Below are 25,963 nucleotides of genomic sequence, written 5' to 3'. Positions count from 1 at the left end.
GGATTCAGTCCAGGCAAGATGGGCAAGAACACTACATCTTCTGTCCTACTGAATGCAGTCACAACAGTGGACAGAGTGCAGAATGCACTACGGGGCCCTCAGGAAATGAGTCCATGATGAGATAGATATCAATTCACTCCTTTTAGAATGACCATTATCAGCAAGTCAAAAGATAAGTGTGGTGGGGAGGTGAAGGAAAGGGAGCTACTGTTCACTGTTGGTGGGAATGTAAATTAGTTCAGCAATTATGGAAAACAGTATGGAGATTCCTCAATGAATTAAAAATAGATGCGATCTAGCAATCCCACTATTGGGTATATATCCAAAGAAAATAAAATCATTATGTTGAAGAGATATGCACTACCATGTTTATTGTAGCACCATTCACAATTGCCAAGATATGGAATTAACCCAAGGGTCTATCAACCAATGAAGAGATAAAGAAGATATCACCTATATACAAAACAGAATATTATTCATCCTTGAAAAAGGATGAAATACTGTTATGTTTGAGAGCATGGTTAAGCCTGGAGTCTATTATGTTAAGAGAAACAAGCCAGGCACAGAAAGACAGCATGTGACTTCATAAGTGGCATTTTGGAAAGTGGAACTCATGGATGTAGAAGTAGAATGGAGATCATTAGAGGCTGGGGGAACGTTATAGAGATACTGGTCAAAGAATACAAAATTGTAATTAGGAGGAATAAGTTTTAAGAGATCTACTGCATAGCATGGTGACTATAATTAATAGTGATATATTGTATTAAAAAGTGCTAAGAGAGTGAATGTTAAATGTTCTTGCCACCAAGTGATGAGATAATGCATATGCTAATTAGCTAGACTTAGCCATTCTATTATGCGTATACATAAATATTTTAAAATACGTTGTATATGACAAATACATTCAATTTTATCTGTCAATTTAAACATAAATATAAAAAGAAAAAAAAAGATTAACCCAGGCAGATGGAGGAAGAAGAACATCATTCAATGTACCATCAAACTAATAGTGATTTATTGCATTTTTCCCTTCTCTATATGGACAAAACGTAGACTCAAATCCAGAAGTCAGCATTCATTGCAAGAGAAACCTTCCAGCTCTGGTTCAGGTATCAAAAAAGGGGTCCCATTAAAACAAAAAAAGCATGGAAATCCCTCATTTATTTATTTTTAATTTTCCTTCTACATTTTTCTCAGTTCTCTGCACCTTGGAACTCAAGCAATTCTGTGACAGCAATGGGCAATGCTGTCTAAATACTAAAACTGGTTCTGTTTGAGAGCTTTCTCTCCTACCAGAGGCTCTGTGGTCACTGGAGGGTGGGTGAGCCTCACTGTTTTTTGTTTTTTTTTTCCTCTCTGGCTTTTGCTGTTGGGCTTCACCATGTTAATAGTCGATTCAAGTATGCTAAGCAATAGGCAAGTAAAGCCCCAGTTATCCAAGCTGGCTGGAGGACTTGGAAAATGGAGCCAGAGTCAGAGGATTATGATGGGAAAGACCAGTCCCTAAAGTTGTTTATGAACTCTTGGGTCTGTCCCAGAGCTGTAACCTATGGTTCTGCCTTAAACAGATTGAACAGACTTTGAATGTTGACAGACATGTCAAAGTCCCTGAGTGGCCACTAGGTGGCATACAAGTGAGATGGATCCAAATGGCATGTCTTGAAGACTTGCTGGTGGAACCACAATCCACAGAACTGACCTGGGGAGATTATATTCTAGAGCAAGTATAACAATATTTTCTGTAAGAGCTTAACAACAATGAGAATCTCAAAACATAATTTTCAAAATGTCCCTAATACAATTTAAATTTCTTTACTATCCTAAAACAAAACAAAATCCCACGAAAGAACAACCAGAGAAATCTCAACGGCTATACTGGGATGAAACAGTATATAAAGTCTTAGCAAGGAAATAGCAGATATGAATAAGAGCCAAGTGGAAAGGTTAGAAATAAAACCATTTAACAATTAAAAAAATCACTGGATGGGTTCAATAACATAATGGAGATAAGGGAGGAAAGAGTTGATAAATTTATTAATAAACAAATAGAAACAATCTAAACAATATACAGAGAAAAGATCAGAAAAGGAAATGATTAGAGCCATAGGAACCTGTAGGACAGTAAGAAAAGGTCTGTTATAACATCTGGGTCCAGAAGGAGAGGAGAATGTGTACAGCAGAAAAACATGATAAGAAATGACTGAAAGGTTGCTTTATTATTAGAAGACAATCACTGTCAGCTAGAATATTAACAGGTTTTGGGGGGAAAACATTTGACCCTATCAATTGATACAGAAAATGCAAAAGAATTCAACATCGTTTCATGATAAAACTCTCTGTAAACTAGAAATAGAGAGGAATTCAACCTCCCTACCAAGATCATGTACAAAATTGCCACATTCTACTTAATGATGGAAAATTGAATGCTTTCCCCTGAGATTAAGAAGGAAGCAAGGATGTTCTTTTTCACCATTTCTGTTAAACATTTTATTAGAAGTCCTAGTTAGTAAATGAAGTCTAGAAAAATAAAAAGGCATAGTGATTGGAAAAGAAGAAATAAAACCGCCCCTTATCTAGAGATGATGTGATTGTCAAGAAAATATCAAGGAATATGCAGGACAGGGGAGAGTTCTTAGAACAAATAATTAAGTAGTTTGGTTTTAGCAAGATTTTAGGATACAGCATCAACACATAAAAATAAACAATATTTCAGCTAGGTGTGGTGGTGCACACCTGTAATTCCAATGACCCAGGAGGCTGAGGCACAGGATTTCAAATCTGAGGCAGCTTAGCAAGACCCTGTCTCAAAATAAAACAAAATAAAAAGGGCAGGGGATGTGGCTAAGAGGTAAATGGTCCCTGGGTTCAATTCCCAGAAACAGAAAAATAAAACAAATAAAATAAATAAATTATATTTTACTTACTAGCAAGGAAAAATTTGAAGCTAAAACCTTTTTAACTTACACAAATTTCTCAATAAATAAGATGACTATATATAAATCTAACAAAACACATTTAGGTTCTAAATGCTAAAAACTATAAAATGTTGAGCAAGGAACTCAAAGAAGGCCAAATAAATAGAACACTATATCTCATGGATTGAGATAATTAGGATTGACTTACAGATTTAATATAATTCCAATCATAATTCCAGTAGGGCATTTCATAGGGTAAGCTCTTCCTAAAATATGTATGGAAAGGCAAAGGAAAGGAATATTTAAAACATGTCTGAAAAAGAAACTGAATTTGAAGAATCACATTACCTGATTTTAAGACTCATTACAAAGCTATAATCATCAAAATGGTGTTCTATTGGCAAAGAAATGACATTGATCAATGGAATACAACTGGTATCAAGAAATAGATTTTCACAGATATATTTCTTGGTTATTACTATTTCTATAATCTTGGTTGGTTTTGACAAATATGCAAAGACAATTAAATGGAGGATGCATAATATTTTCAATAAATGGTGTTTAAACTTCTGGACATTCATAAGCGTAAAAATGGATCTTGACCTAAATCTTGTGCATTCTACAAAAAGCAACTCACAATAGGTCACAGATCTAAATGTAAAACATAAAAGCATAAAACTTTCAAAAGACCACAAAGGAGAAAATCTTTATGACCTGGAATTATGCAAAGGTTCTTAGACATGCCACACAAAAGCATGATTCATAAAAGATAGAACTGGTAAGTTGGATTGCACCAAAATTAAAAGCCTTTGCTCTGCAAAAAAGCACTGTTAAAATAATGAAAAGACAAAGTACTGGGGAATGTAGCTGACCAAATTACATGCCTGTACAAATATGTAATAATAAAGCCTGTTATGTATAATTATAATGTACTGAAATTATATTAATAAATAAAAAGAATGAAAACTCAAATACACACTGAGAGAAAATGTTTTCAAGTCACATATCTGACTAATTATTTATACTCAATATTTAGGCTGCGCCTGATGGTGTTCGTCTGTGATCCCAGCATCTCGGGAGGCTGAAGAAGGAGGATCGCAAGTTCAAAGCCAGCCTCAGCAAAAGCAAGGCACTAAGCAACTCGGTGAGACCCTATCTCTAAATAAACTACAAAATAGGGCTAGGGATGTGGCTCAGTGGTCGAGTGCCCTGGAGTTCAATCCCTGGTACTACCCACAAAACAAACAAAAATACTCTGTATACTCAATATATAAAAAGAACTCTCAAAACTCAAGTATGAGAAAACAAACAACTCAATGTAGTAGCAGGCATAAAATTTGAACAGATGTTTTTTGAAAGAGAATTCACAGATGAAGATAATTACCTGAAAAAATTTCAACATCATTAATCAATTAGGGAAATGAAAATTAAAGCCATGAAGAAATATCATTGTACACCTAATTAAAATGGCCAAAATTAACAAAAATAAAGAAACATCAAATGCCGGTGAATATGTGGAACACTGGACTTCTTGTACATTGTTGGTGGGAAATGCAAAATGGCTTAGCTACTCTGGAAAACAGTTTGGCAGTTTCCTATAAAGTTAAACATACCCTTACCATATGCACTGGTGATTCCACCCCTATGTAATTTAATCTAGGATAATTAAAATTATATTTGCAAGAAACCTGTTCTTAAATATTTATAGACACTCTAATCATATCTGCCCCCAACAGGAAACAACTGAAATGCCCTCAACACATGAATGAATAAACAACTGTGGTTCATGTCTAGAATGAACCACTTTCATTAATAAAAACCAACAAAGAGTTATGCTGAGTAAAAAGACGCTGGTTTCAAGAGATGAGGATCTGTGATTCCATGTATATGACATTCTTGAAAAGAGACAAAATTAGTGATAGGATACAGTACTGTGGCTGCCAATGGATAAGGATGAGCCTTACTATAAAAGATAACAGGACATAGAATGTGGAGGTGGTGAAGGGGTATGGTGTCCTGACAGCTGTAGTAATCACACAAATCCAGGCATGTTAAAATTCATACAAATGAACACTAAGAAGTCAGTTTTTGTGTATCTCAATTTTAAAAATAAAGAAAAAGGAGATAATCACTCTTGCATCTCATTTAAGGCTGTCTAGAAACTAATATCAATTTAGTACTCGTTATGCCATCAGCAACTACAAGTATGATCTACCTCCACTATTTTTTGAGCATTTCCTACCTGCTGCTCACTCCTCCAGGCACTTTACATCATAACTTCTAATATGCACAATCACTCTTTAAGGTAGATTAGGCTCAACTTATAGGGGAAAAGAAATAAAACTAAGGTTAAGGGAAGTAAAATGATTTTCCCTACATCTCATAGCTGACAAGTGGCTGCATCTGGACTTGGACAAAGCTCTCATTGCTAACCTCATTCCCAAGCTCCTTCACGCTGCCACTCACTTAAATGAACAGAAGCAGTGGGAACCTGCAGGGGTTCATTATATAATATCAAGAGTGGGAAGTAAGAATCGCATTTTGACTCAGATATATCCACAAAGATTCTCTACACTTATTTCATCCCAAACCCTGAGTGTGTTTGAAATTATCAGAGCCTGAGAGAAATTTCAAAACTATAATATTGCCATTGTCATTTTCTCACAATCTTCTAAGAGGAGGTTCTTAATTTATAATAGGATTGAATGATTATCTCCATTTTTACAAATGTATAACAATTCATTTTTTTCTGTGAGTGACTGAAAGAATCACTGGGATTTACAATACTTGACTAAGTATTTACTAACTCTTCAAGTTGCAATTTATATACCTGAAACAAAGACTAATAATCTAAAAAGTTCCCTCCTCCCACAAATCTGACCATTTAGAGAAACAAAAACTGGCTCTTCCTACTTTACCTGGATCCAACACCATCATTGTTACCTTTGTCAGGTAATGATACCAAAAAAAGAAAAAAAAAACTACAATAAGTAAATCTATTTTAGAGACAGACTTTAATTTTCAGTCTATTATAGTTATTGCTGAATAAATACCTGAAAGCATCATATATGTGAATAACACATTTTTTTTTCATGTAGCAAATGATACAAAAAACATTGAAGATAAAGTTTAATTTCCTGCTTGTGAATTATTTCCAACCTACTTAATTGGCTACCAGGTGGCTTTTTTCACCAATAACTTTTGACTAAAACATTTTCATCTCTTCATATGTTAGATAATGTCAATCTTCATATGTTCTATCACTGGTTAGAAGGTAGTCAGGCCCCAGAGGATGGTGTGTGGGAGAAGGTCAGCTTACCTTCCAGCAGGTCTCTGGCCAGACCAGGTTCTGCCCCCGTGGACCGAACAAAGTCTGACAGGACTGCGTCCATATCAAGCGTCATAGGATCATGTAGAAGTGCTGCCCAACACTCAGCCGAGGTGGGGTTTGGAAGCAGGCTAGAAACCATCCATCTGTATAAGAAATGGAGATGTGAGTGACCACACACATGGAGACCCAACAGAAAGAATGAAATGCTGCCACTGGCATCTGTAGAGGTTTGAACTAGTTTGAGCCAACTCACTTATTCTTCATGCTAGATATTATATCATAAAAGTCAACTGAGATATCATTCCTCTGTACATACCATGTGAGAAGGTATGCGAGTTTGGATATTTGTGTCCCCCCAGTTCATATGTTGAAACCTAACTGCAGTTGATGATGTTAGAGGGTGGGGCCTTTTGGAGGTGATTAGGTCATGAGCATGGAAGTTTGATGATGGGATTATTGTTTAGAAAGAAGTCTCAAAGGGCTCGATTGCCTCTTCCACATGTAAAGATGGTCAGGAGAGCAGATGTGCTGGGTACCTTGATCTTGGACTTCCTAGCCTCCCAAACTGTGAGAAATAAATTTATGTTTTTGTTTTGTTTTGCATCACTGGGGACTGAACCCAATAACTAAACTACCACTGATATATACCTCCAGCCTTTAAAAATATTTTGTTTTAAGAAAGAGTCTCATTAAGTTGCTGAGGCTGGCTTCAAACTTATGATCCTCTTGCCTCAGCATCCTGAGTAACTGGGATGGCAGATGTATGCCACTGTGCCCAGAAAATTTATGTTGTATATAAGCCTTTTAGTTTGTGATATTTTTGTTATAGCAGCCTGAACAGATTAAAGCCAGGGGTCATTATTAACTCTAGTGCCTCCAATCTTATATTCCTATCAATTATAATTACTGATGGGGAAAAAAGAGACTAGATTATTTAAAGAAAAAACAAGTGCCCAAGTACATGTAGGGAGATTAATTTGGAATAACTAGATTTCTGATCCTCTTTTCCCTGTCTTCCATCATTGTGCTGCCCCGCTTCCCTTAGCTCTTGCCCGTCACTTGGCTACTAGGAGGCACTCTGTGTTTGTTGGCAGTTGACAAGAATACCAAACTTGCTGAAGATGACTACCTTCATATGCCAAAATATATGCCAACCCTCTAAGAGTTGTTAGATTCACAGTGATAATCTAACAAAATTCAAAAGGAAATCAGATTTCCTAAGTAGAGTCATCTTGGTCAGAGGAAATCAGTGGTCATCTAGGAGCTTGACCACTGGCTGATGGAGCAGATAGAAAGCAGCCATTACTCTGCATATGAAAGTGACTCTCATTAGTGAAGTAGTTTAGGGGCCATTGATGGGTCTCAGTCATGACTGATAAGTACAAATGCATCCAAATTTGTATAGATAAGGGGTCAGTACATTATGGCCTGTAGACCAAATGTGACCCTCCACCTGTTCTTATATGTAAAGTTTTATTGGGGCACAGCCATACTAATTGATTTATATAATGTCTGTGGCTGTTTTTGTTCATGGCTTAGTAAGGTATTTAAAATAGAGACCATAAGGCCCACATTACTGAAAATATTTTCTAGTTGAGCCTTTATAGAAAAAAATTTGCTTTTATTTTATAAGTAACCAGAACTTACTGACCCCAGTATATATGATGAAAATTTTATACTTAGCAAACATGTAATTGAATTTACACACTGTGTGATAAGTTTAAATCCCCTGCATTAATGAATGTGCTTTGTCCTCCTTTCATGATGACCACAGGGATGGGCATTGTTCAGTGGGGCAGGTTCTATGGCAGTTGCTAGGGTGTTAAAGCCAAGCACACTGGCCTAGTTTGAGCCCAGTTCTGTTCCTTATCAGCTGTGACATGGTCATTGGTGAGCTCTGGGCCCATCTGGGATTCAGTCAGAATGGAAGAAATAAAGTTATCTATGCTTAAACTCTTGAGGACTAAGTGTCTCAGGCAGGGAGGTCTATAACTGGAACTATCCATTGTTATTCACCACTTTGTACATGGTTCATACTTGGGTGTAAGTTTTTATTGGTATGGCTAAAAATGAATAAAATTGTTTGACCTGATGTATATAGTACCAATTAGGAAATTTCCTTCTTCCTTCTCTCCATGTACCGGAGCCTCGGCCTGGAGAGTTTTTTCTGTCAGTGCCACCTGTGGGACAAATCAGAGAATAAGGGCATGTTATTCTCCTTACCCTGGAAAACTTTGCTTCTTGTCACAGGAGGCTACATCTGGGGTGGGGCCAACAGCTGGAGGCATGTCCTCTGCCTTCCCAGGTGCTACATGCACTTGCTGACCACATCTACCACATCTACTCCTCTGTATCTCATACTTAATGTAAAATAGAGGTGAAGGGTAGGCGTACGATGAACGCTTTTGTGTGGCAATGTTTCTGCTTTAAGACTTAATTCTTAAACCTAACGTCACCATGGCCATGATTTCAAATTCATGCCCTTTGAAGAGAGGGGAGGACAGTGGTCAATAAGGATCATCAGCCACCCTTGCCCTGCTGTGCCTCTTCAAAGTGCACTGCTGGGCCTTATGACCTACTCAGCAGGTCATACTTACTTAATCATACCATTAAGATATGATACCACATCAATACAGTTCAACTTAGCTATAGTGGTAAAATACGTAAACACGAAATATATTGGCCCAGAGCACATTCTCAATAAACATGAACTATTACTTATCTCTTATTCAACAGAGATTCTGGGACCACCCTCTCCATTCTAGAACTCCATTGAGAGCCAGGACTGCTGCTACCAGCTTTCTTAAGGCAGAAAGAAGGGGCCCACCTCTAACTGTGGCTCCAAATCATTGTGTCCATGCTGAATGGAGGTTCTTGCCTTCAATACCATAGTCTTTTCGGTACCTGAGCTCTTATTTTATAAGTAACCAGAACTTATTGAGCTGCTATTTTATTTAGGCCACTGTTATAGGGACTGTGATGGTCCCTTGGGCCTTCCCCAGGAGTTTCTAAGCAGAGAGAGACAGGTGCACACATAGGCACAGGCCTCTGAGACTGACTGTTAGATTTGGGAGACTATCAAGTAGAGGAGCTGTTCTAACCAAAGAGAGCAAAATTGAAGGACAGAGGTATATCAGGGTAAAGATGAAAATTGCCTCAGTTAATTTTCCATTAACTTCTGTTTCAGTGGAACCCAAGTAAAACATGCCTGTAATATTTTTGTCAGCAGATGTTATAATTGGAGTCTGGAAGGTACGAACTTGTGGTGAGTGGAGATTGAAACTGGAGATTAGGAGTAGAGGCTTGTGGTCTGACCACTGAAGACAGAGGAAGGCTAGGATGGGGATGAGTGCCTACCTAGGGCTACCCAAGAGCTGCAAGATGGGATAGACTGTATCTTGTATGTAACATCTCTTCTGATAGAGGGCCAGGAGCCTAAGGGCTATTTTATTCTCTTTTCTATTCTCCAAGTTTCAGAATGCCTGGCACCCAGCAGGGTCAGGATCAAGGTGAGGCAAGCAAGGTACCTGCCACAGGTGCAAGGGGATGCAAAACCAGTCAGAAACCAAGATCAACAATATTTTAGTGCAATGTTTTTTTTTGTTTTGTTTTTTTTTATGAGGGCAAATACATCCTTGAAGAACACAATATCAGCATTTTCAATGAAGGCATGATTTGCAAGACAGTTCTCCCTTTTGCCTCAGGCTCTGGAGGTCTGGCTAGCATTGGCACACATTCAGAATTGCTGACTGGTGCTTGGGAGGCAGGTTGAGGGAACATACATTATAGCTACAAAGACTGATGTTCAGAGGGAGCCAACTTTGGGTCAGGGTTGCACAGGTTAAGTGGGGAGCAGGAAACTCGTCTAGGTCTGTCTGATGATGCAGCCTATAGTACACAGATACAAAAGAGCAGAGAGAATAGATCTGAGGTTGAGCACCGGATTAGGAGTCAATGTCCTGACTGGGTGCAAATCTGCTACTGCAACCTTGCTGTATGACCTGGGCAAGTCCATGTCACTTCATGGAGCCTAGATTTCCTCATCTGAATAATGAGGGTAAGAACACCCTTGTCTCTCAAAATTGCTGTAAGGAGGAAATAAAATTATATCAAAAGAGGATGCACTATTATTACTATTATTAACACAGATTTAAAATAATTTAATGTATTATTCTGGTATTGGGAATCTTCATTCTACTTCCATGTATGCATACATCTCTATGTGGAGGATAAAATGCGAAAAAGCGTCACAGATACCTAGATCTTGTCCTGCCTGGTGATGAAGACCACCCTGGTGAAGAATTGACAGATGTACAGACTCCCTCAGTGGGATTAACTGGTGGTCTCAACTCAGATCTATCTTTCCTTCTGTTCTTCTTTCCTTCCTTGGTACTGGGGATTGAACCCAGGGTTTACCACTGAGCTATATCCCCATTAAGCTATATCACTAGTCCTTTTTGATTTTGTTTTTTAGTTGTTGATAGTCCTTTATTTATTTTATGTGATGCTGAGAATCAAACCGAGTGCCTCACACATGCCAGGCAATTGCGCTACCACTGAGCCCCAGCCCCAGCCCCCTAGTCCTTTTTACTTATTATTTGAGACAGGGCCTTGCTAAGTTTCTGAGGCTGGCCTTGAGCTTGTAAACCTCTTGCCTCAGCCTCTAAAATTGCTGGGATTACAGGTATGCACCATCTGATCCAGAAGATATCATCATTTTTCTTTCCAGGAGTCTGCTTGGTCCATCCTTTGTCAGCCACCATTGAGCTTTTGGACAAAGCAGCGACATCGGTTTTTGTGGATATCACATTAGCAAACTGCATCTTATAGGACATTTTCATGGTTCAGAGGAAAATTAAGAGAGCATTTCTATGAAGGGCATGAGTCTGGCTTTGCAAAGCATTCATATGCACAGGACATGTAGTCATTTTCAAGGTGTATTCACATATATGACTTTAGTTGATGCCAACAAGCTAAAGATAGGTCCAAGAATAATTTTGGCTGCAACAAAGCAATTTTACCAGGAAATTCAGCCTAAAAAGCCTGAGAGGGCTTAAGAAGAGAGGGCTAGCAAGATCGCTACAGAGGGGCTGGCCTGAAAAACAAACGTGGCCACAGAAGTATCTGGTGTGTAGATTACAGATCTTCCCATTGTTTCAGGAGCACTTTGCTTTTTAGTTTTCCTCTTGGTAAGACTAAGAACTTGATGTTCTTCAAATGCCTAGTATCATGTCTTTTTCAGGTACTGAGAAAGCTCTGGGAGCAATGGAGGGCACCTCCAGGCCACACTACTTAGGCCAAGGCTTAAAGGGAGGCCCCTTTGTGGGCACTGAATCCATTCCTCCTCTGGCACAGTAGATGCTATAGAGTGAGGCGTCTTCTAATCCAGGGGCCACAGCTGGGCCCTGTGTGGCTCTCAAAGCATACAGGGACACTGGATAGTTTAATTTACGTGAGAAAGTAAGTATTAAAAACTGTAAATACCACCTCAATTCCCCAAGCCCTACACACCTGAGCTTAGATTTTTTAGGCTGACAAGGAGAAGGCAGAATGTAGCAATGGTATATATTTAAAATTTTTTTCCAATAGAAAAAAATATGTATAAAAGTAGACTGAAAAATATGGATAAATGCCAATGTACACATCACTCAGGTATGACAATTACTAACTTTAAGTCTTATTACTTCTCTACATCTAACCACTTCCTCCTCCCACAACATTCTGAAACAAATCCCAGATAACATATTACTTCATCCATAAATATTTTGATATATCTCTAAATGGCTCTTTAAAACAGAACCACAATACCATTATCACATTTACAAACTAATAATAATTATTCAATGCGATTATTATCCAGTGGGTAAATTTCCAATGATTTCAAATGTCATAAATTCATATGATTTTTGTTTTCCATCTGTTTGAACTAGAATTCAAATAAAAGCTACACATTATAATTGTATTTTGTAATCTGTTAGTTTTGCCTTATTTTTTTTCTATTTATTGAAAAACCTGATCATTTTTCTTGTAGCATTTTCCACTATCTGACTTTTACTGATTATTCCAATTGCATCCTGTGGTCTCTGTACTTCATTCAAATTAGTACTCAAATACAGAGAATTGATCAGATTTGGGTTCAGTTTTGTGCAAATTTTGGTGCTGTCTCTTTTCAGCAGGTAAAATTGAATGACTATTTTTTTCTGTAATGGTAGCATCCACTGATGATCATTGCCTAGAGCAGTAATTAATTCAATATGGTTGCACGTACTGGCAGTCAAATTCATTCTTTCCTTCTTCAATTGTTACTTGGAATTCTTAAATAAAAGAGAAGTTCCATTAATCTACTGTTTGTTCAACTAGTGATAGATTTCAAATAGAAAGGTAACATAAATGCTTTGTTTACCACTTCTCAACCCTTTTTATTAGATGATATGGTTTGCTAGTTTCCTTATGATATTCTTTATCTTCCATTTTAAATATAATTTTGAGTTGCAGAGCACTTGCTTAGCATATACAAAGTCCTTAGTTTAATCTCTTGCACCTACATCATGACAACAAAAAAATCATTTTGCATTCTTGGATTTGAACATATTTGATGCATTTCAATCAACATAAATGCAGATATTATCTGATGCTCAATTTCTACTAATTTTGGTCACTGAGAGCTTGTTCAAGTTGTCTCTGGGCTCCTATGACCCTGGTATAGCTGACAAGGGGTGACAAGTTTTTTAAGGTTCCTCTTGCTCATTTATTGCTCCAAATATGGAATATGATATCTTTCAATGGAACTAAGAGGATTTTTTTTTTAACTTAAAAAATTTTTAATACCTCATAGCAGTATACCTATTGGTACTGGGTTAGTCATCATTTTTAGAACTTTTTAGTGGACAGAGTTATAAAATTTTTATTTTAATACTAAATACATCTTGGGTTCATTCTAATATTTCCAATTCAAATGGAAGACTTCAGAGTTTTCACTTAATCTCATTTAAATTTCATATGAACCTCCTATCCCCACTTCTAATCCAGTTTGAAATAACATCAAGAATGATGGAATATCACCTAATTACTCATTCATTTGTATCCTATGATATATCTATATCTTTATCTAGATATATATTATATAAACATACCAGGATTTCAGAATAATAATGAAATACTAAGAACAGCACAAAGGTCTCTGCAAACAGTTTCGTTTGTTGCTATAAACATAGCATTATTTTTTTTTGGTCTTAGGTCTATCCCATTAGGGATGAACAAACTGCTGCATTTAAAAAATCACTTTGAGTAATTCTCTCCCTGTGGCTATACCACCAACTGGAAATGCATTTACATTCACTTGCTTCATCTTACTGTTATTTAAAAGACTGCCTTTTGAAAATGATTTTGTTTTATAGCTTTGTAAAATAGATTTCTACTTAAACCTCAAAATCAAGGTTTACTCAGGAAGTCTGACTTCTAGCCTGTCCCTTCTGCTCTATTCCCTTTTATGTTTAGTTATATGACTTACCTCCTTTTTAAATTTTAAGTGGATTTAAGAATTTCACATAGCATCCTCCACTGCTTGGATAAATGATACCATCTATAAGCACTTTTTTCCCACCTTGCTTTGCTACTTTACAGTACTTCCTCTAGATCAGTATGTACCGTATCAAGTGATCATCTGTACTCATTATACCTTCTATTAAACAAAAGGCTGTAATCCACACAGATGTTCATCAACAGAGAACTGATCACAGCTCCGTGAAATGAGGATTTCTTGCGTAAAAGCTTTCCATACTTTTTCAGTGTATCTTTGGCATAGAGTCCTAAAAGTAAGACTGGCAGAAAAGGTAATGCTAGTGTCATTTTGCTAAATTCTGGCAGTGTCCTCCATAGAGACTTTACCAGTTTTTGTCGCCAACAGCAATGTAGGAAATGTAGCTTATGTTTTGCCATAACCTCAACTACAGAATGTGTTGTTGATCTTCTGGATTTTTGGCAATCTCAGAGGTTAGAAACCATTATCTTACTGGAGTTTTTTTTTTTTAAATCTGCATTTCTCTTACTACATCTTAAAACAAGTATCTTCTCACACGGCTAAGATCCACTATCATTACATTTTCTGTAAACTATCCATTTCTTCGAGTCCATTTCCTCTGTTTGAATATGGTTTTAGTCTTTATTTTTTCCTACCATAATTAGCTCATTATGTATTAAAGACAAAAATCATTCTTCTTTGCTATGCATTGAAAAAGGTTTCTATATTTTGACATTTGTCATTTTCCTTTGCTTTCAGTGTCTTTTTCCTTCCAATAAAAATAAAATTATATTGAGTGGGGAGGAATGAATACATGGAACACTGAGGATTTTTAGGGAAGTAGAACTGTTCTATATAATAATATAATGGTTATACATTTGTTCAAACTGGCAAAATATACAATACCAAGGGTGAATGCCAATGTAAACAATGGACTTTGTGTGATTATAATGTGTTAATGTAGGTTCATCAATTGTAATAAATGAACATTTTGATGTGGGTTGTTGATAGTGTGGCAGTTTGAGGAGTTACAGAATACATGCAAAATCTATGTACCTTCCAGTCAATTTTTAATTTTGTAGTAGTGGGAGTTGAACAGAGGGCCTTGCACAAGCTAGGCAAGTGCTCTACCATTGAGCTACATCCCCCGCTTCTTTCTACTCTATTTTGCTGTGAACCTAAAATTGTTCTAAATATAAAATGTCTATTAAGATAGCTTATAAATGGTTATATATCTTTTTCCTTAATGGTTCTGGATTTTGAGTCTTAATTTAAAAAATTGTCTCAATTGTCAGGTTATAGAGAGTTGTACCCATATTTCCTTCTACCAATTCAATGGTTTCATTTTTTAAAAACACTTAAAGCTCTAATGCAGTTGAAATTAATCCTGTTGCATGATGTGAGAAATGGATCTAATTTTATAATTTTCCCTATATTGCTCTAGCTATTCTAACACCACTTAGGAAAAAGAACATCAGTGGGTAAGCCTCACTGATTTGAGATGCTTCCATCATTATATGATACATTTGCATATGCAATTGGTCTATTTCTGTATTTGCTTATGACAAGGTATTTGTAAAAGGTATTTTTTTTCTTATTATGTGTGTCAACTTGTTATTGTATTTACAAGCAAAGCTGTTGATTTCTCTGTTAAATTTACATTCTGCTGTTTTACTAAAGTCTTACTATATTTAGCAATTTTTTTCCATAGGGTTTTTTTTTGTTTTGTTTTGTTTTGTTTTGTTTTTCCAGAGTTACACCATCATAGCAAATGCAAATAGGGATTGTGTTAACATTTCATCTTCAATTCTTCAGCCTCTACTTTTTTGTTTCTGATTTCATTGATTCATGCTTCCTTTAATATGATTTTAAACATTTTTAGAGGTAATGGGCATCTTTGCTTTGCTCCAAACTTCAGTGAGAAAAACTTTAGTGTTTCAATATCAATGTGACAAGAAGCTGGCTGCTGGATTTTGATCTACACACATGTGTATACACACATTTAAAAGGTATCCATAAGTTGCCAGGCATAGTGGCACATGCCTGTAAACCCAGTGACTCAGGAGTCTGAGGCAGGAGAATCACAAGTTCTAAAGCCAGCCTCAGCAACTTAGCAAGGCTCTAAGCAACTTAATGAGACCCTCTCTTAAAATAAAAAGTAAGAAGGCCTGGAGATGTACTCAGTGGTTAAGCACCCCTGGGTTCAATCCCTGGTATCACCTTTGGCCCCCCCCAAAACAGTATCCATACATTTCTTTTTTGGGTGGTTTTATAATAGATGGATACTATCTTTCATACTTTTTTCTCTTTTTATTTGGGGGAGGCACCAGAGGTTGAACTCAGGGGCACTTGACCACTGAGCTACATCCCCAGCCCTATTCTGTATTTTATTTAGAGACAGAGTCTCACTGAGTTGCTTAGCACCTCGCTTAAGGCTGGCTTTGAATACAGGATTCTCCTACCTCAGCTTCCTGAGCTGCTGGGATCACAGGCACATGCCACTGCACCCAGGAATTTTTTTCTCTTAAGATTTATTAATATGATGAATTCTAGTAATGATATTCCTATTATTGCACCTCATTCATATTTCTTGAATAAATACCCTTAAATCATTCATTGGTGTTTCTTTTTATATGCTTTTAAATTCAATTTGTTATTTTATTTTTTTTAATTATAGGTGGACACAAAATCTTTATTTTGTTTGTTATTTTTATGTGATGCTGAGGATCAAACCCAGTGCTTCACATGTGCTAGGCAAGTGCTCTGCCACTGAGCCACAATCCCAGCCCCAGTCTGTTAATTTTTATATAAGATTTTTACATTGACATAATGAATTAGATTGATTAATGGTTTTTATTTTTATGTGCAACAATCAACATTATATATCTAAAATAAAATTCAATTTTTTTTTCCTTTTCAATACTCTGCAGTGTTCTAAGTAGCGTTGGGGTCATATGCTATTTGAAGGTTTAACAGATTTCCTCTGTGAATCAATCTGTTCTTGTGCTTCTTTTGTGGGTATCTCTTTTACAGTTTTCTCTATTTTTCCCCTATGGTAATTACTCTTTTTAGATTTTCTATCTCCGTAGGATTCAAATTTATTAGATTATATTTTCCTAGAGATTTATTCATTTTATCTTGGTGTTCAATTTTATTTGAATGGAGTTAAATAATGAAATGTTTCCATAGGCCTAAATCTTCTCTATGTTGAAATGAGGAAAACAAGTACTATTTGCAAAGTATTCACAATAACACTGACCATGCTAAGTGTTTTATGAATAAGTTACCTGTCATTCAGACAAGAGGTGCACAGTTTTATTCATTTAACTGAAGTCCAGAGATGCCATTGGCAGAGATAGTATTCCTACCTAGTCCTATTTTGATCCAAAGGTCACCATTCTGCCATCCACACAATGCCACTCATTATAAATGGAACAGGGCATCTTCACAAAATTTTGAAGCAAAAAGCATCCGATGCTTTGAAATACCTCATATACATAGATGCATGATGGGAAGCAAAACATTTTCTTAGTTGGCACTTGATTACACCTTTCATGATTTTATCTTAAGTACGAAAAAGTGGAGGGAATGTCTCTTAAAATTTATATCTTTGGGAGTAGTGCAGGATCCACTGAGGTTTTCACTTGTATGCACTGAAATGATATATTAAGCAATGATATATAAAATTCTTCAAGGGTTCATAATATGAGAGCAGATGTAGAGCTGGGATACAGTCATTAGCTCAGATCCCCAAAGATCTAAAGACTACTCTTTCTATACCATTTCCTGTCTTGAACTCATATAAAGACTAGACAATTCTTAAAGAATACATAAGGAATGATAATCTTAATTCTAAAGAATTACTTAAATCTGGAAATGAATTTTGTAAGGACAGGAAACATGGCGACACCTCCTGACTCATGAAGAAACATGACTTTGCAACTGTGTACATGTCCACATCTTGAAATGATCACGTTCCAAGGGAACCTGAGTGTCAGAGGCATTATCTCATGCTTGAAAATCTGCAGTAGAGCTTCCTTGCACAATGCTAAACCTCCAGCATGGGATGCATGTAAGATTCCCTTGATTTCAAAGATTTATGATTTTATTCTCCAGGTTTATAAATCTAGCTGTTACACTGGCATAAAATATGTGTCTATGTAGACTAATGTGCCCTAAACAAGTGTTTAAAAATTACAAACAACTCAATAAAAGGTTGATACCTCTAATATTGATTTCAGTCATTTCATTCAGCATTTTATCTGGGTAAAGAAATATTCTGTACAAAGAAAAAATACATAGCCTCCTATTGCCATTGTGATGGGTGAGGGAAGACACCTTGAACCTTGAGCCCTGAGCTGCTGCCCTCAACCTGCTTGCTCCTTCCCTCTCTGAGGGCTTCTTTGGAGGGTGGAGTTCACATATTTGTCTTGTTACCACGTTGAAATATACCAGATGCTAAACACAAATGCTGAGTGAATGAACAAAAGGAAAATGAAAACCTTAAGCTGAACTTTATTCTGTTGCACAGATATGAAAATCACCATAATTTAAAATTCAACTCAGATCAGAATAAATATAATGTTGTTTACAAGCAAATTCGTAATTCAAGAACAGTACAGTTCCCTTTGCTTGGCAAAATGAATGAAAGAAGGATGAAGATAAGATGAGGGTTTTTTTCTTTTTTTTTTAGTTTTGCAGAGCTGGGGAATAAATTCCAAGGCCTTGTGTATGTCAGGGAAATCCACCACTGAGCTACACCCTTGACCCAAGAGGAGTTTTTGAGGATTTAGGTAGTCTGAAAAAAGCATATTCTGGGTTGAAAAACAACACAGAAGCAAACAGCACAAAGACCCTTATATATCCAGGAGAGCCAGAGGCTATGAAGGCTGTGGAGAAAGACTAGGGTCAACCATCTGGACTGTCACAGTGAGTAGACTTGACCATATCACAGGCAATGAGAGTTTCTGAGGATAGAAACATGAATGACAGGTGCTTTAGGAAAATGAACAAAGATACAAAAACTTGGTAATAGTGTGAAATATTTACCCAGAAGATGTAAAAATACCAGAAGGTACCCACAATTTTAAGTGTTTCCCACCCTCCACCTGACAGCCTTCTGCTGACAGAATCTTGTTCATCAGGGGGCAGTAGAGGCTCTGGATTCTACACAAGACAGACAGTATTCCTGGCACCTGGGATGTCAGTCAAAACTGGATGGTGGTAGTTTCATTTCCCTGGGCCTGCGATTCACCTGTCTGGACATGTCTGGGCTAAATGATCCAGTTTACCTTACCCAGTTAACTGGGTCTGGGTTATGAGAAAGCATTTGCTTCCTTAATAGAAAGGGAAACACTTAACTGGAATAGCTCTTTCCCATGTTGCTTTTCTATCACTTTTTTTCTGTTTTAAGCAAGGGAATAATATCTGCAAGTATACTCACTATACTGGGGCTATGAAGCAATCGGGCAAAACCCACCAAAGGCTGGATGGAGTAGAAACACCATCCCTGCGGGTATCATTGAGCATGTGTGTCAGTCTTAGACAAACCACCTTTGGAATTTTATTACAGTTTTCATAAAAACATCTATTTGTTCAAGTTGATTAAGTCAAACATTATGTCTAATGAATAGATAAAAGAATGATTCAGAGGCTAAAACTAGAAAAGAAACAACAGAGGAAAAGAAAATTGAAGGCAAGCGTCATTTTTCACAGATGTAAAACTTAAAAGATGAGAAATTGCATCTAAACTGGAGAAAAAAACATAGAAAGACAAAGAAGGGCCCTGGAACTGTCTTGTCTTGAGCCCTTGATTAAAGGGGGCTGTGAGGTGGAAGAAGGTGAGTGCATGGGAATTTCTGGAGATGCAAAATCGACTTTGGAATGCCTATCTTCAGACTCTCATGACAGAGAAATATATTTTCCTCTTACTAAATCCTCTATTATTTCCTTTCTCTGTAACAGCCAAACATATTTCTAATGGAAACATATAATATTAACATATATTATATATTTGCTATAATATATATTATATATTAAATGCAAATAGAAAAAACCACATGATGATCTTAAAAAATGCTAAAAAACTCCACCCTAGCATATTATACCAACTCAACCTGGAATAGGGGGAACTTTCTTTAATTTACTAAAGGGTATTGATTCCAAACTAAGAGGAATGATCAGATCTAATAATGACCATTTTTAGAAGTACTTCCATTGAAGTGCAGAACAGGTACATGACTAAGTACTAATACTAAGTACTAATACAAGAAAATTTTTAAATGGCTAGAACAGGTCAACATACAAAAATGAATACTTTTCCTATATACCAATTAGCCAATGAAGCATTTTAAATAAACAATGAAAATGATCCATTTTATAGTAGCCAATACCAAAATAGTATTCATTCTATGAACCAACTAAGGAAAACAAAAAAATAAGACATTTTTATTTTGTTCTTTTGCAGAAAACGATCAACCTTCATTTAAAAAGACAATTTAAATATATGGGTTGGAAGATTGTATTTTAGGTTTTTTGTTTTGCTTTTTTTTTTTCAGTATTGGAGACTGAACCTAGGATCCTGTGCATGCTAGGCAAGTGCTCTACCACTGAGGTATATCCTCAGCCCAGAAGATTGTATGAATAACAAAATGGATGCAGAAGTCATCCTTCCACACATCAGACACAAAAACACTGTTATTAAAGCAGTGGTACAGGGAAAGAAAGTCAGACCAATGTGGGAGAAGGGGAAAACAGATTCTGTGTGTGTGTGTGTGTGTGTGTGTGTGTGTGTGAGAGAGAGAGAGAGAGAGAGAGAGAGAGAGAGAGAGAGAGAGAGAGAGAGAGAGACTGACTCTGATTCTGATTCACCCCACTGATTGGTCTAAGTAAATTGAGATGTTTTGGATCTCTGCTTTGTCAGTTTTTCTTACAGCTAAAAGTATCCATGTGACCAGTTCTCCTTCCACAATTCCCTAAAATTTAAGAGGAAATCTGCCAGGCTACTTTTAGCAAATATTTTTGCTTTCCTAATAAAAGGTGCATACATAGAATCCTCCCATTTCTCCCCAGTCTCTACTTGAAGTGATGCAACATGAGAAGCTACAACAGCTTGTGACCATGAGGGCAACATCAAGAGAACATCAAAGATGCTGCCCTGATACCACTGAGCAGCAAGCTCAACTACAGCACTGACTCAAGACCATTGTGCAAAAATAAACTTATCTTCAACTTATCTTGAAGCCCCTGGTGCTCCACTCTTTTGTCACTCAAAGCCAAGAGCATTGTTTACTGACAGAATGATAAATGTGGAAAATCCCAAATTGATATGAATCCAATGGGGGAAAGGAGTATAATATAAAATAAATTGGCAGTCCATGTGGAAAAATGAAGTTGAATTCCCTATATAACACCAACCAATAAATTCCACAGAAATTAAATAAGAAATAAAACAATTTCTTATCTATTAAATAAGAAGTAAAACTATAAGTGTGTCAGAAGAGAAAAGTATAGTTGATCATGTTTACAACCTGGAGATCAGAAAGCCCACTGAAGGCCTTGCCTGATGTGATTCATAGCCCTTTCTTTTACATTTCTAGATTATACTTCCTGGACTCTTGTGCAGTTGGCTGTGGCCATGTGGCTAAGTTCTTGGTCAGAAGAAGGTGATGTAGAAGTAATTTGGGCCATTTGGAGGCCTGGCCCTGAACTTTCCCCTGCATCCCAACTTCTCTCTGATATCTCTCTCTCTCTCTCTCTCTCTCTCTCTCTCTCCCCCCCTCCCTCCCTTACTCCCCCCACACTCTATTTATTTATTTATTTAGTTCTGGTACTAGGATTGAACCCAGGAATACTCAATCACTGAGCCATATCCCCAGACTTTGGTATTTTTTGAGACAAGGTCTTGCTAAAATGCTTAGGGCCTAACTAAGTTGCCTAGGCTGGTCTTGAACTTGTGATCCTCCTATCTCAGCCTCCTGAGTCACTGGGACTGCTGGTGTGCACCACCATGCCCTGCTTCTCTTATCTCTTATTTGCTGGCTCATTATAAATGACTTGGGGAGAGCCAGAGACATCAGGACATGATGAACCTCCTGGATGAAAGAAGGGGGAGTCCACAAACAATGACGGGAAGCAGGCTCCACTTGCTGATCTCATTGGGCTAACACATGGCAAGAAACATGGTGTGGTGCTTGAGGTGAGGATCCCTCAGCACAGTGCCTGGTAGTGAGCATGGACAAAAGGTTCAGGCAGGGCCACTGATATAATTATTTATGAATTTATTTGAAAATATGTTCTCAAGCCAATAAACTTGGAAACCTAACAAAAACCCTCTGGAGTTCTATTCCCTCAGAAGATTTATTTTTGGTAACTTTTATATCATATCAAAAGAACTCAGACTTCTTAAAATGTTGTTTCTGTACTAAAACTGATGAATAGAAAATCCAAGAAAGAAACTGCATTTTTAAGTAGAAAGTGTATTTGTCTACACTCTGTTGAGGAAAGAACGGGAAAACCAATTCCATTCAATCAGTGGGAACTGACTCAAGACAAGTAAGAAGCATTGCTGCCCTGGAGGACATAGCTTCAGCAAGTTTGAAGCAACTGATTTCCACAAAGAAAAAAAAAAGTCTCTTGCTGTTGGCCAAGAATGGACTATTTCTTTCTGAACTGCTCATGGTCTCTGAAAATAAGCTGCCTCTGATTTCAACCTCTCTAATCAATGACCAAGGATGTGACCAGATCTGCAAAGACGACGAACGCAAAGGGAACAAGAACCAAGAAAGATTAATGAAGAATGGAGGAGGAAGGAAGAAAGAGGAAGGAAGATTGAAGAAGCAGAGAAAAAGATGAATGAGCGCTGTACTGAGATGCATACATCTAAGTACAATCAATACCATAAATCTCATGAATGCTATGTGAGCTTTCTACTGATGTTGAATCAATTACCCCCAAATTTAGAAACTTAAAACAATACACATTTACAATCTCGTTTTCTGAGGGCAAATTTCAAGAGTACAGTTTAGCCAGGTGTCGTTCAGAGTCTTTCACAAGGCTGTAATCAAAATGTTGGCGGGGGCTGGGGGGAGGGGGCTGCATCACATCTGAAGGTCAACTGAGGAATAAACTTGGCAGGACTGTTTTTGAGGGTTGTTGAATTAAGAACTTCAGTTCTTTGTCATGTGGGTGTTATTATCATGGAGGACACCATAAATAACTGCTTGCCTTATCAGATTGACAATATGAGAAGAGTCGGAGAGAGCATGACTAAGAGGGAAGTTGCAATCTTTGTGACCTGATCTTGGACCGATCTTTCTGAACCGATCTGTCATCAGCCCTTCACATATGTTGTATTCTGTTCATCAGGAGCAAGTCACTAAGCACAGCCCCCATGCAAGGGCAGGGGCTATACATGATGGGTTGTCAGGAAGCAGTAATGTTTGGGAGGCATGTCAGTAGCTGCGTGCCAGAGATGCCCTTCCAATATCTACACCAGGGCTCAAGTTCATTGTGGGATGAACTTGAGAAAAGTGGAATCTTAAGACTTATTACACAATCACTCACAATTTAGCAGGCACATTCTTTTACCTAATTCTCATAGAAAAATTCATTTCAAACTAGAAAAAGAGAAAACCGGTGATTTCTTAAATTATATCCTGATGGAACACAAATAAGCTTGCTTGACCCTATTCTGAAGCTCTTGAGAAACATATACAACATTTACCTAATAATTCACAGTAGATAAAAATGCAGAGTTTATCGTCCTGTAAAGTTAGAGGTTAACCTACAGAAATTGACAATTTACTATGATTTTTACCACCTAATAACAAAGTTAACCCCAAATATGGTATTTTTTTCTTGCTCTTAGAATTAGCTTAACTTAGCATCTTTTTTCTATATTTCTTTTCCAACTAACTATAAATCTCTTGTTGGTTCCCTTATTAATGAGTAAATGAAATAAAGCTTTGGCACATGCTAACAGATGATTTTGTCAAGAATTGAGCTTTTGTATGCTCTAGGAATGCCCATATTGTATAGAGGGAATTCAGTAAAGTGCTGAACAATGATTCCAATAGAAAATGGTCTTAATTTGAAAGCTGATTATTTAAAAGCTTTCTATGTTCATGTATCCTTGAAAAACAATGTGCCTTCAGGGATGATCAGGGCTCAATGACTGATGTGATGTGAGGAGAAAGAGAAAGAATATTTATCTAAATCTAAGTAGGAGAAAACTATCAGACAAATCAATTTTGTGAGACTTTCTATTTAAAAAATTAGCTTAGATTCTTCAAAAGTGTCAATATGTTGGGGCTGTAGGTGGAGATCAATGGTAGAGCCCTTGCCTAGCTAATGAGAGACCCTAGGTTCCATTCCTGAGCACCCCGTCAATACACACATACACATGTATACATACACACAACCTAAAATTGCTCCTCAATAATATATATTGGAATCTGGGGTGTAACGAGCTTGCCTAGCATGATCATGGCCCTGGGTTCTATTTCAAGCAAAAAGGAAAATATAATCATCACAAAATTACAAACAAAAGCAGGGTTTTGGTTTAGAAAGATATAGTGAAATCCAGTGCATAACACTAAATGCTAGACAGAAGAGTCATGATGAATATTTTTGGGGCAACCCAGAGTACCTGAACAGGAATAATGTATTGGATAATGTTACTTTATCAGTTTAAATTCCACAGTGGTAATGATACTCTGGTTTTGTAGAAAATGGCTATATTCTTAGATCCATGCCAAAGAATGCCATGATGCATGTGGTTTACCTTCAAATGTTTGAACTAAAAGTTGAACACACACATATATACTCACAAATATAAACTGACAATCCCTGTGTGTATGTGGGTGTAAGTAAAGGATAAATATGAGGAAAAACATGAGTTTTACTAAAAAAAATAAATAAAGAGGTACAAATGGCCAACAAGTGTATGATAAAATGTCAACATCTTTAGCCATCAAGGAAATGCAAATAAAAACTAAACTGAGGGGGCTGGGGTTGTGGCTCAGCAGTAGAGTGCTCGCCTAGCATGTGCAAGGTGCTGGGTTCTATCCTCAGCACCACATAAAAATAAATAAATAAAATAAAAGTATTGTGTCCAACTACAACTAAAGCAATATTTAAAGAATCTCATTTAAAAAAAATTAAACTGTGATTCCATCTCACTTCAGTCAGAATAATCATCATCAATAATATAAATAAAAAATGCCAGCAAGGATGCAGAAAAGGGGACCCTTAATTATATAAATTAGTACAAGCTTTATGGGAATCAGTATAGAGGCTGTAAAAAAAATTAAAAGTGGAACAACCATATGATTCTACTAAACTATTGCTCAGTATCCATTAAAAAGAATTAATGACAAAATTCTTTAGAGATTCATGTATTCCCATCTTTATACGAGCACAATTGACCCTAGCCAAATTATGGAACCAGACTAGTTGTCCATCAATACATGAAGAGTTAAAGAAAATGTGATATACATACATAATAGAGTTTTATTTAACCATAAAAAGGAATGAAAGTATGTAATATTTAGGAAAATGGACAGTTCTAGAAACTGTTATGTTAAGCAAAATAAGCCAGTTCAGACAAGTGCCATATGATTTCACTCATATGTGGAAGCTAGCGAGAAAAAGAAAGGGAAAGAAGGGGGATCTCATAAAAATAGAAGGGATACTATTAGGATAGAGGAAAGGGACCAAGGGAGGGCAAAGGGAGGTACTAGGTAATGAAACTGATCCAAGTATGTTCATGTATGAATATGCCACAATAAAACAAAATATCATATTTGATTAAGTGAACAATACAAATTTTAAATATCCTTAAAAAAGAATATATGAGTTTTCATTCTATTTATTCAACTTTTCCATAGATTTGAAGTTTTTCATAATAAAAAAAGGATGCAAAAAAGTGAAAGTGTTTGCTTCAGGGGACATACATAAGGCAAAAGGATAAGTGTGTTAGCATATGAAGTAGATAAAAATCATATTTTTGGACAAGCACTAAAAGGAAATATTAAAAATGAAAATAATTAAGTGTGTTAAGATAATGAGAGTGTTTTCCTTTTGCTTAAATTACTGTTATAATACTTTAAAATCAATCATAGTTATAACAGATGGTAATAGAGAATTATAAAGTAAATTTTTCACTGGTATAAATCAAGTCACTTGCCAATCACTATA

At 36.7% G+C, this 25,963-nt stretch overlaps 1 protein-coding gene across 3 annotated transcripts in view; it reads right to left on the bottom strand.

Annotated features, from left to right (window-relative positions):
- Positions 1-25,963, bottom strand: part of Otud7a (OTU deubiquitinase 7A) — a 344,362-nt gene that overhangs the window by 130,423 nt on the left and 187,976 nt on the right. For 2 of the 3 annotated variants that reach the window (XM_058576628.1, XM_046435543.2), the window contains 2 exons: positions 8,335-8,426; positions 6,235-6,389 (listed from right to left, as the gene is read on the bottom strand). In XM_058576628.1, the coding sequence (XP_058432611.1) occupies positions 6,235-6,385 (151 nt within the window). In that variant the 5' untranslated portion in view covers positions 6,386-6,389; positions 8,335-8,426. The remainder of the gene's footprint in view (positions 1-6,234; positions 6,390-8,334; positions 8,427-25,963) is intronic. The other variant, XM_058576630.1, reaches the window with a different exon arrangement.

Source organism: Marmota monax, unplaced genomic scaffold, assembly GCF_021218885.2.
Source record: "Marmota monax isolate L192 unplaced genomic scaffold, Marmota_monax_Labrador192_F-V1.1 WCK01_AAM20220418_F8-fsc00005, whole genome shotgun sequence".
Classification (NCBI taxonomy): domain Eukaryota; kingdom Metazoa; phylum Chordata; class Mammalia; order Rodentia; family Sciuridae; genus Marmota; species Marmota monax.
This window is presented reverse-complemented; position numbering and strand designations above follow the sequence as displayed.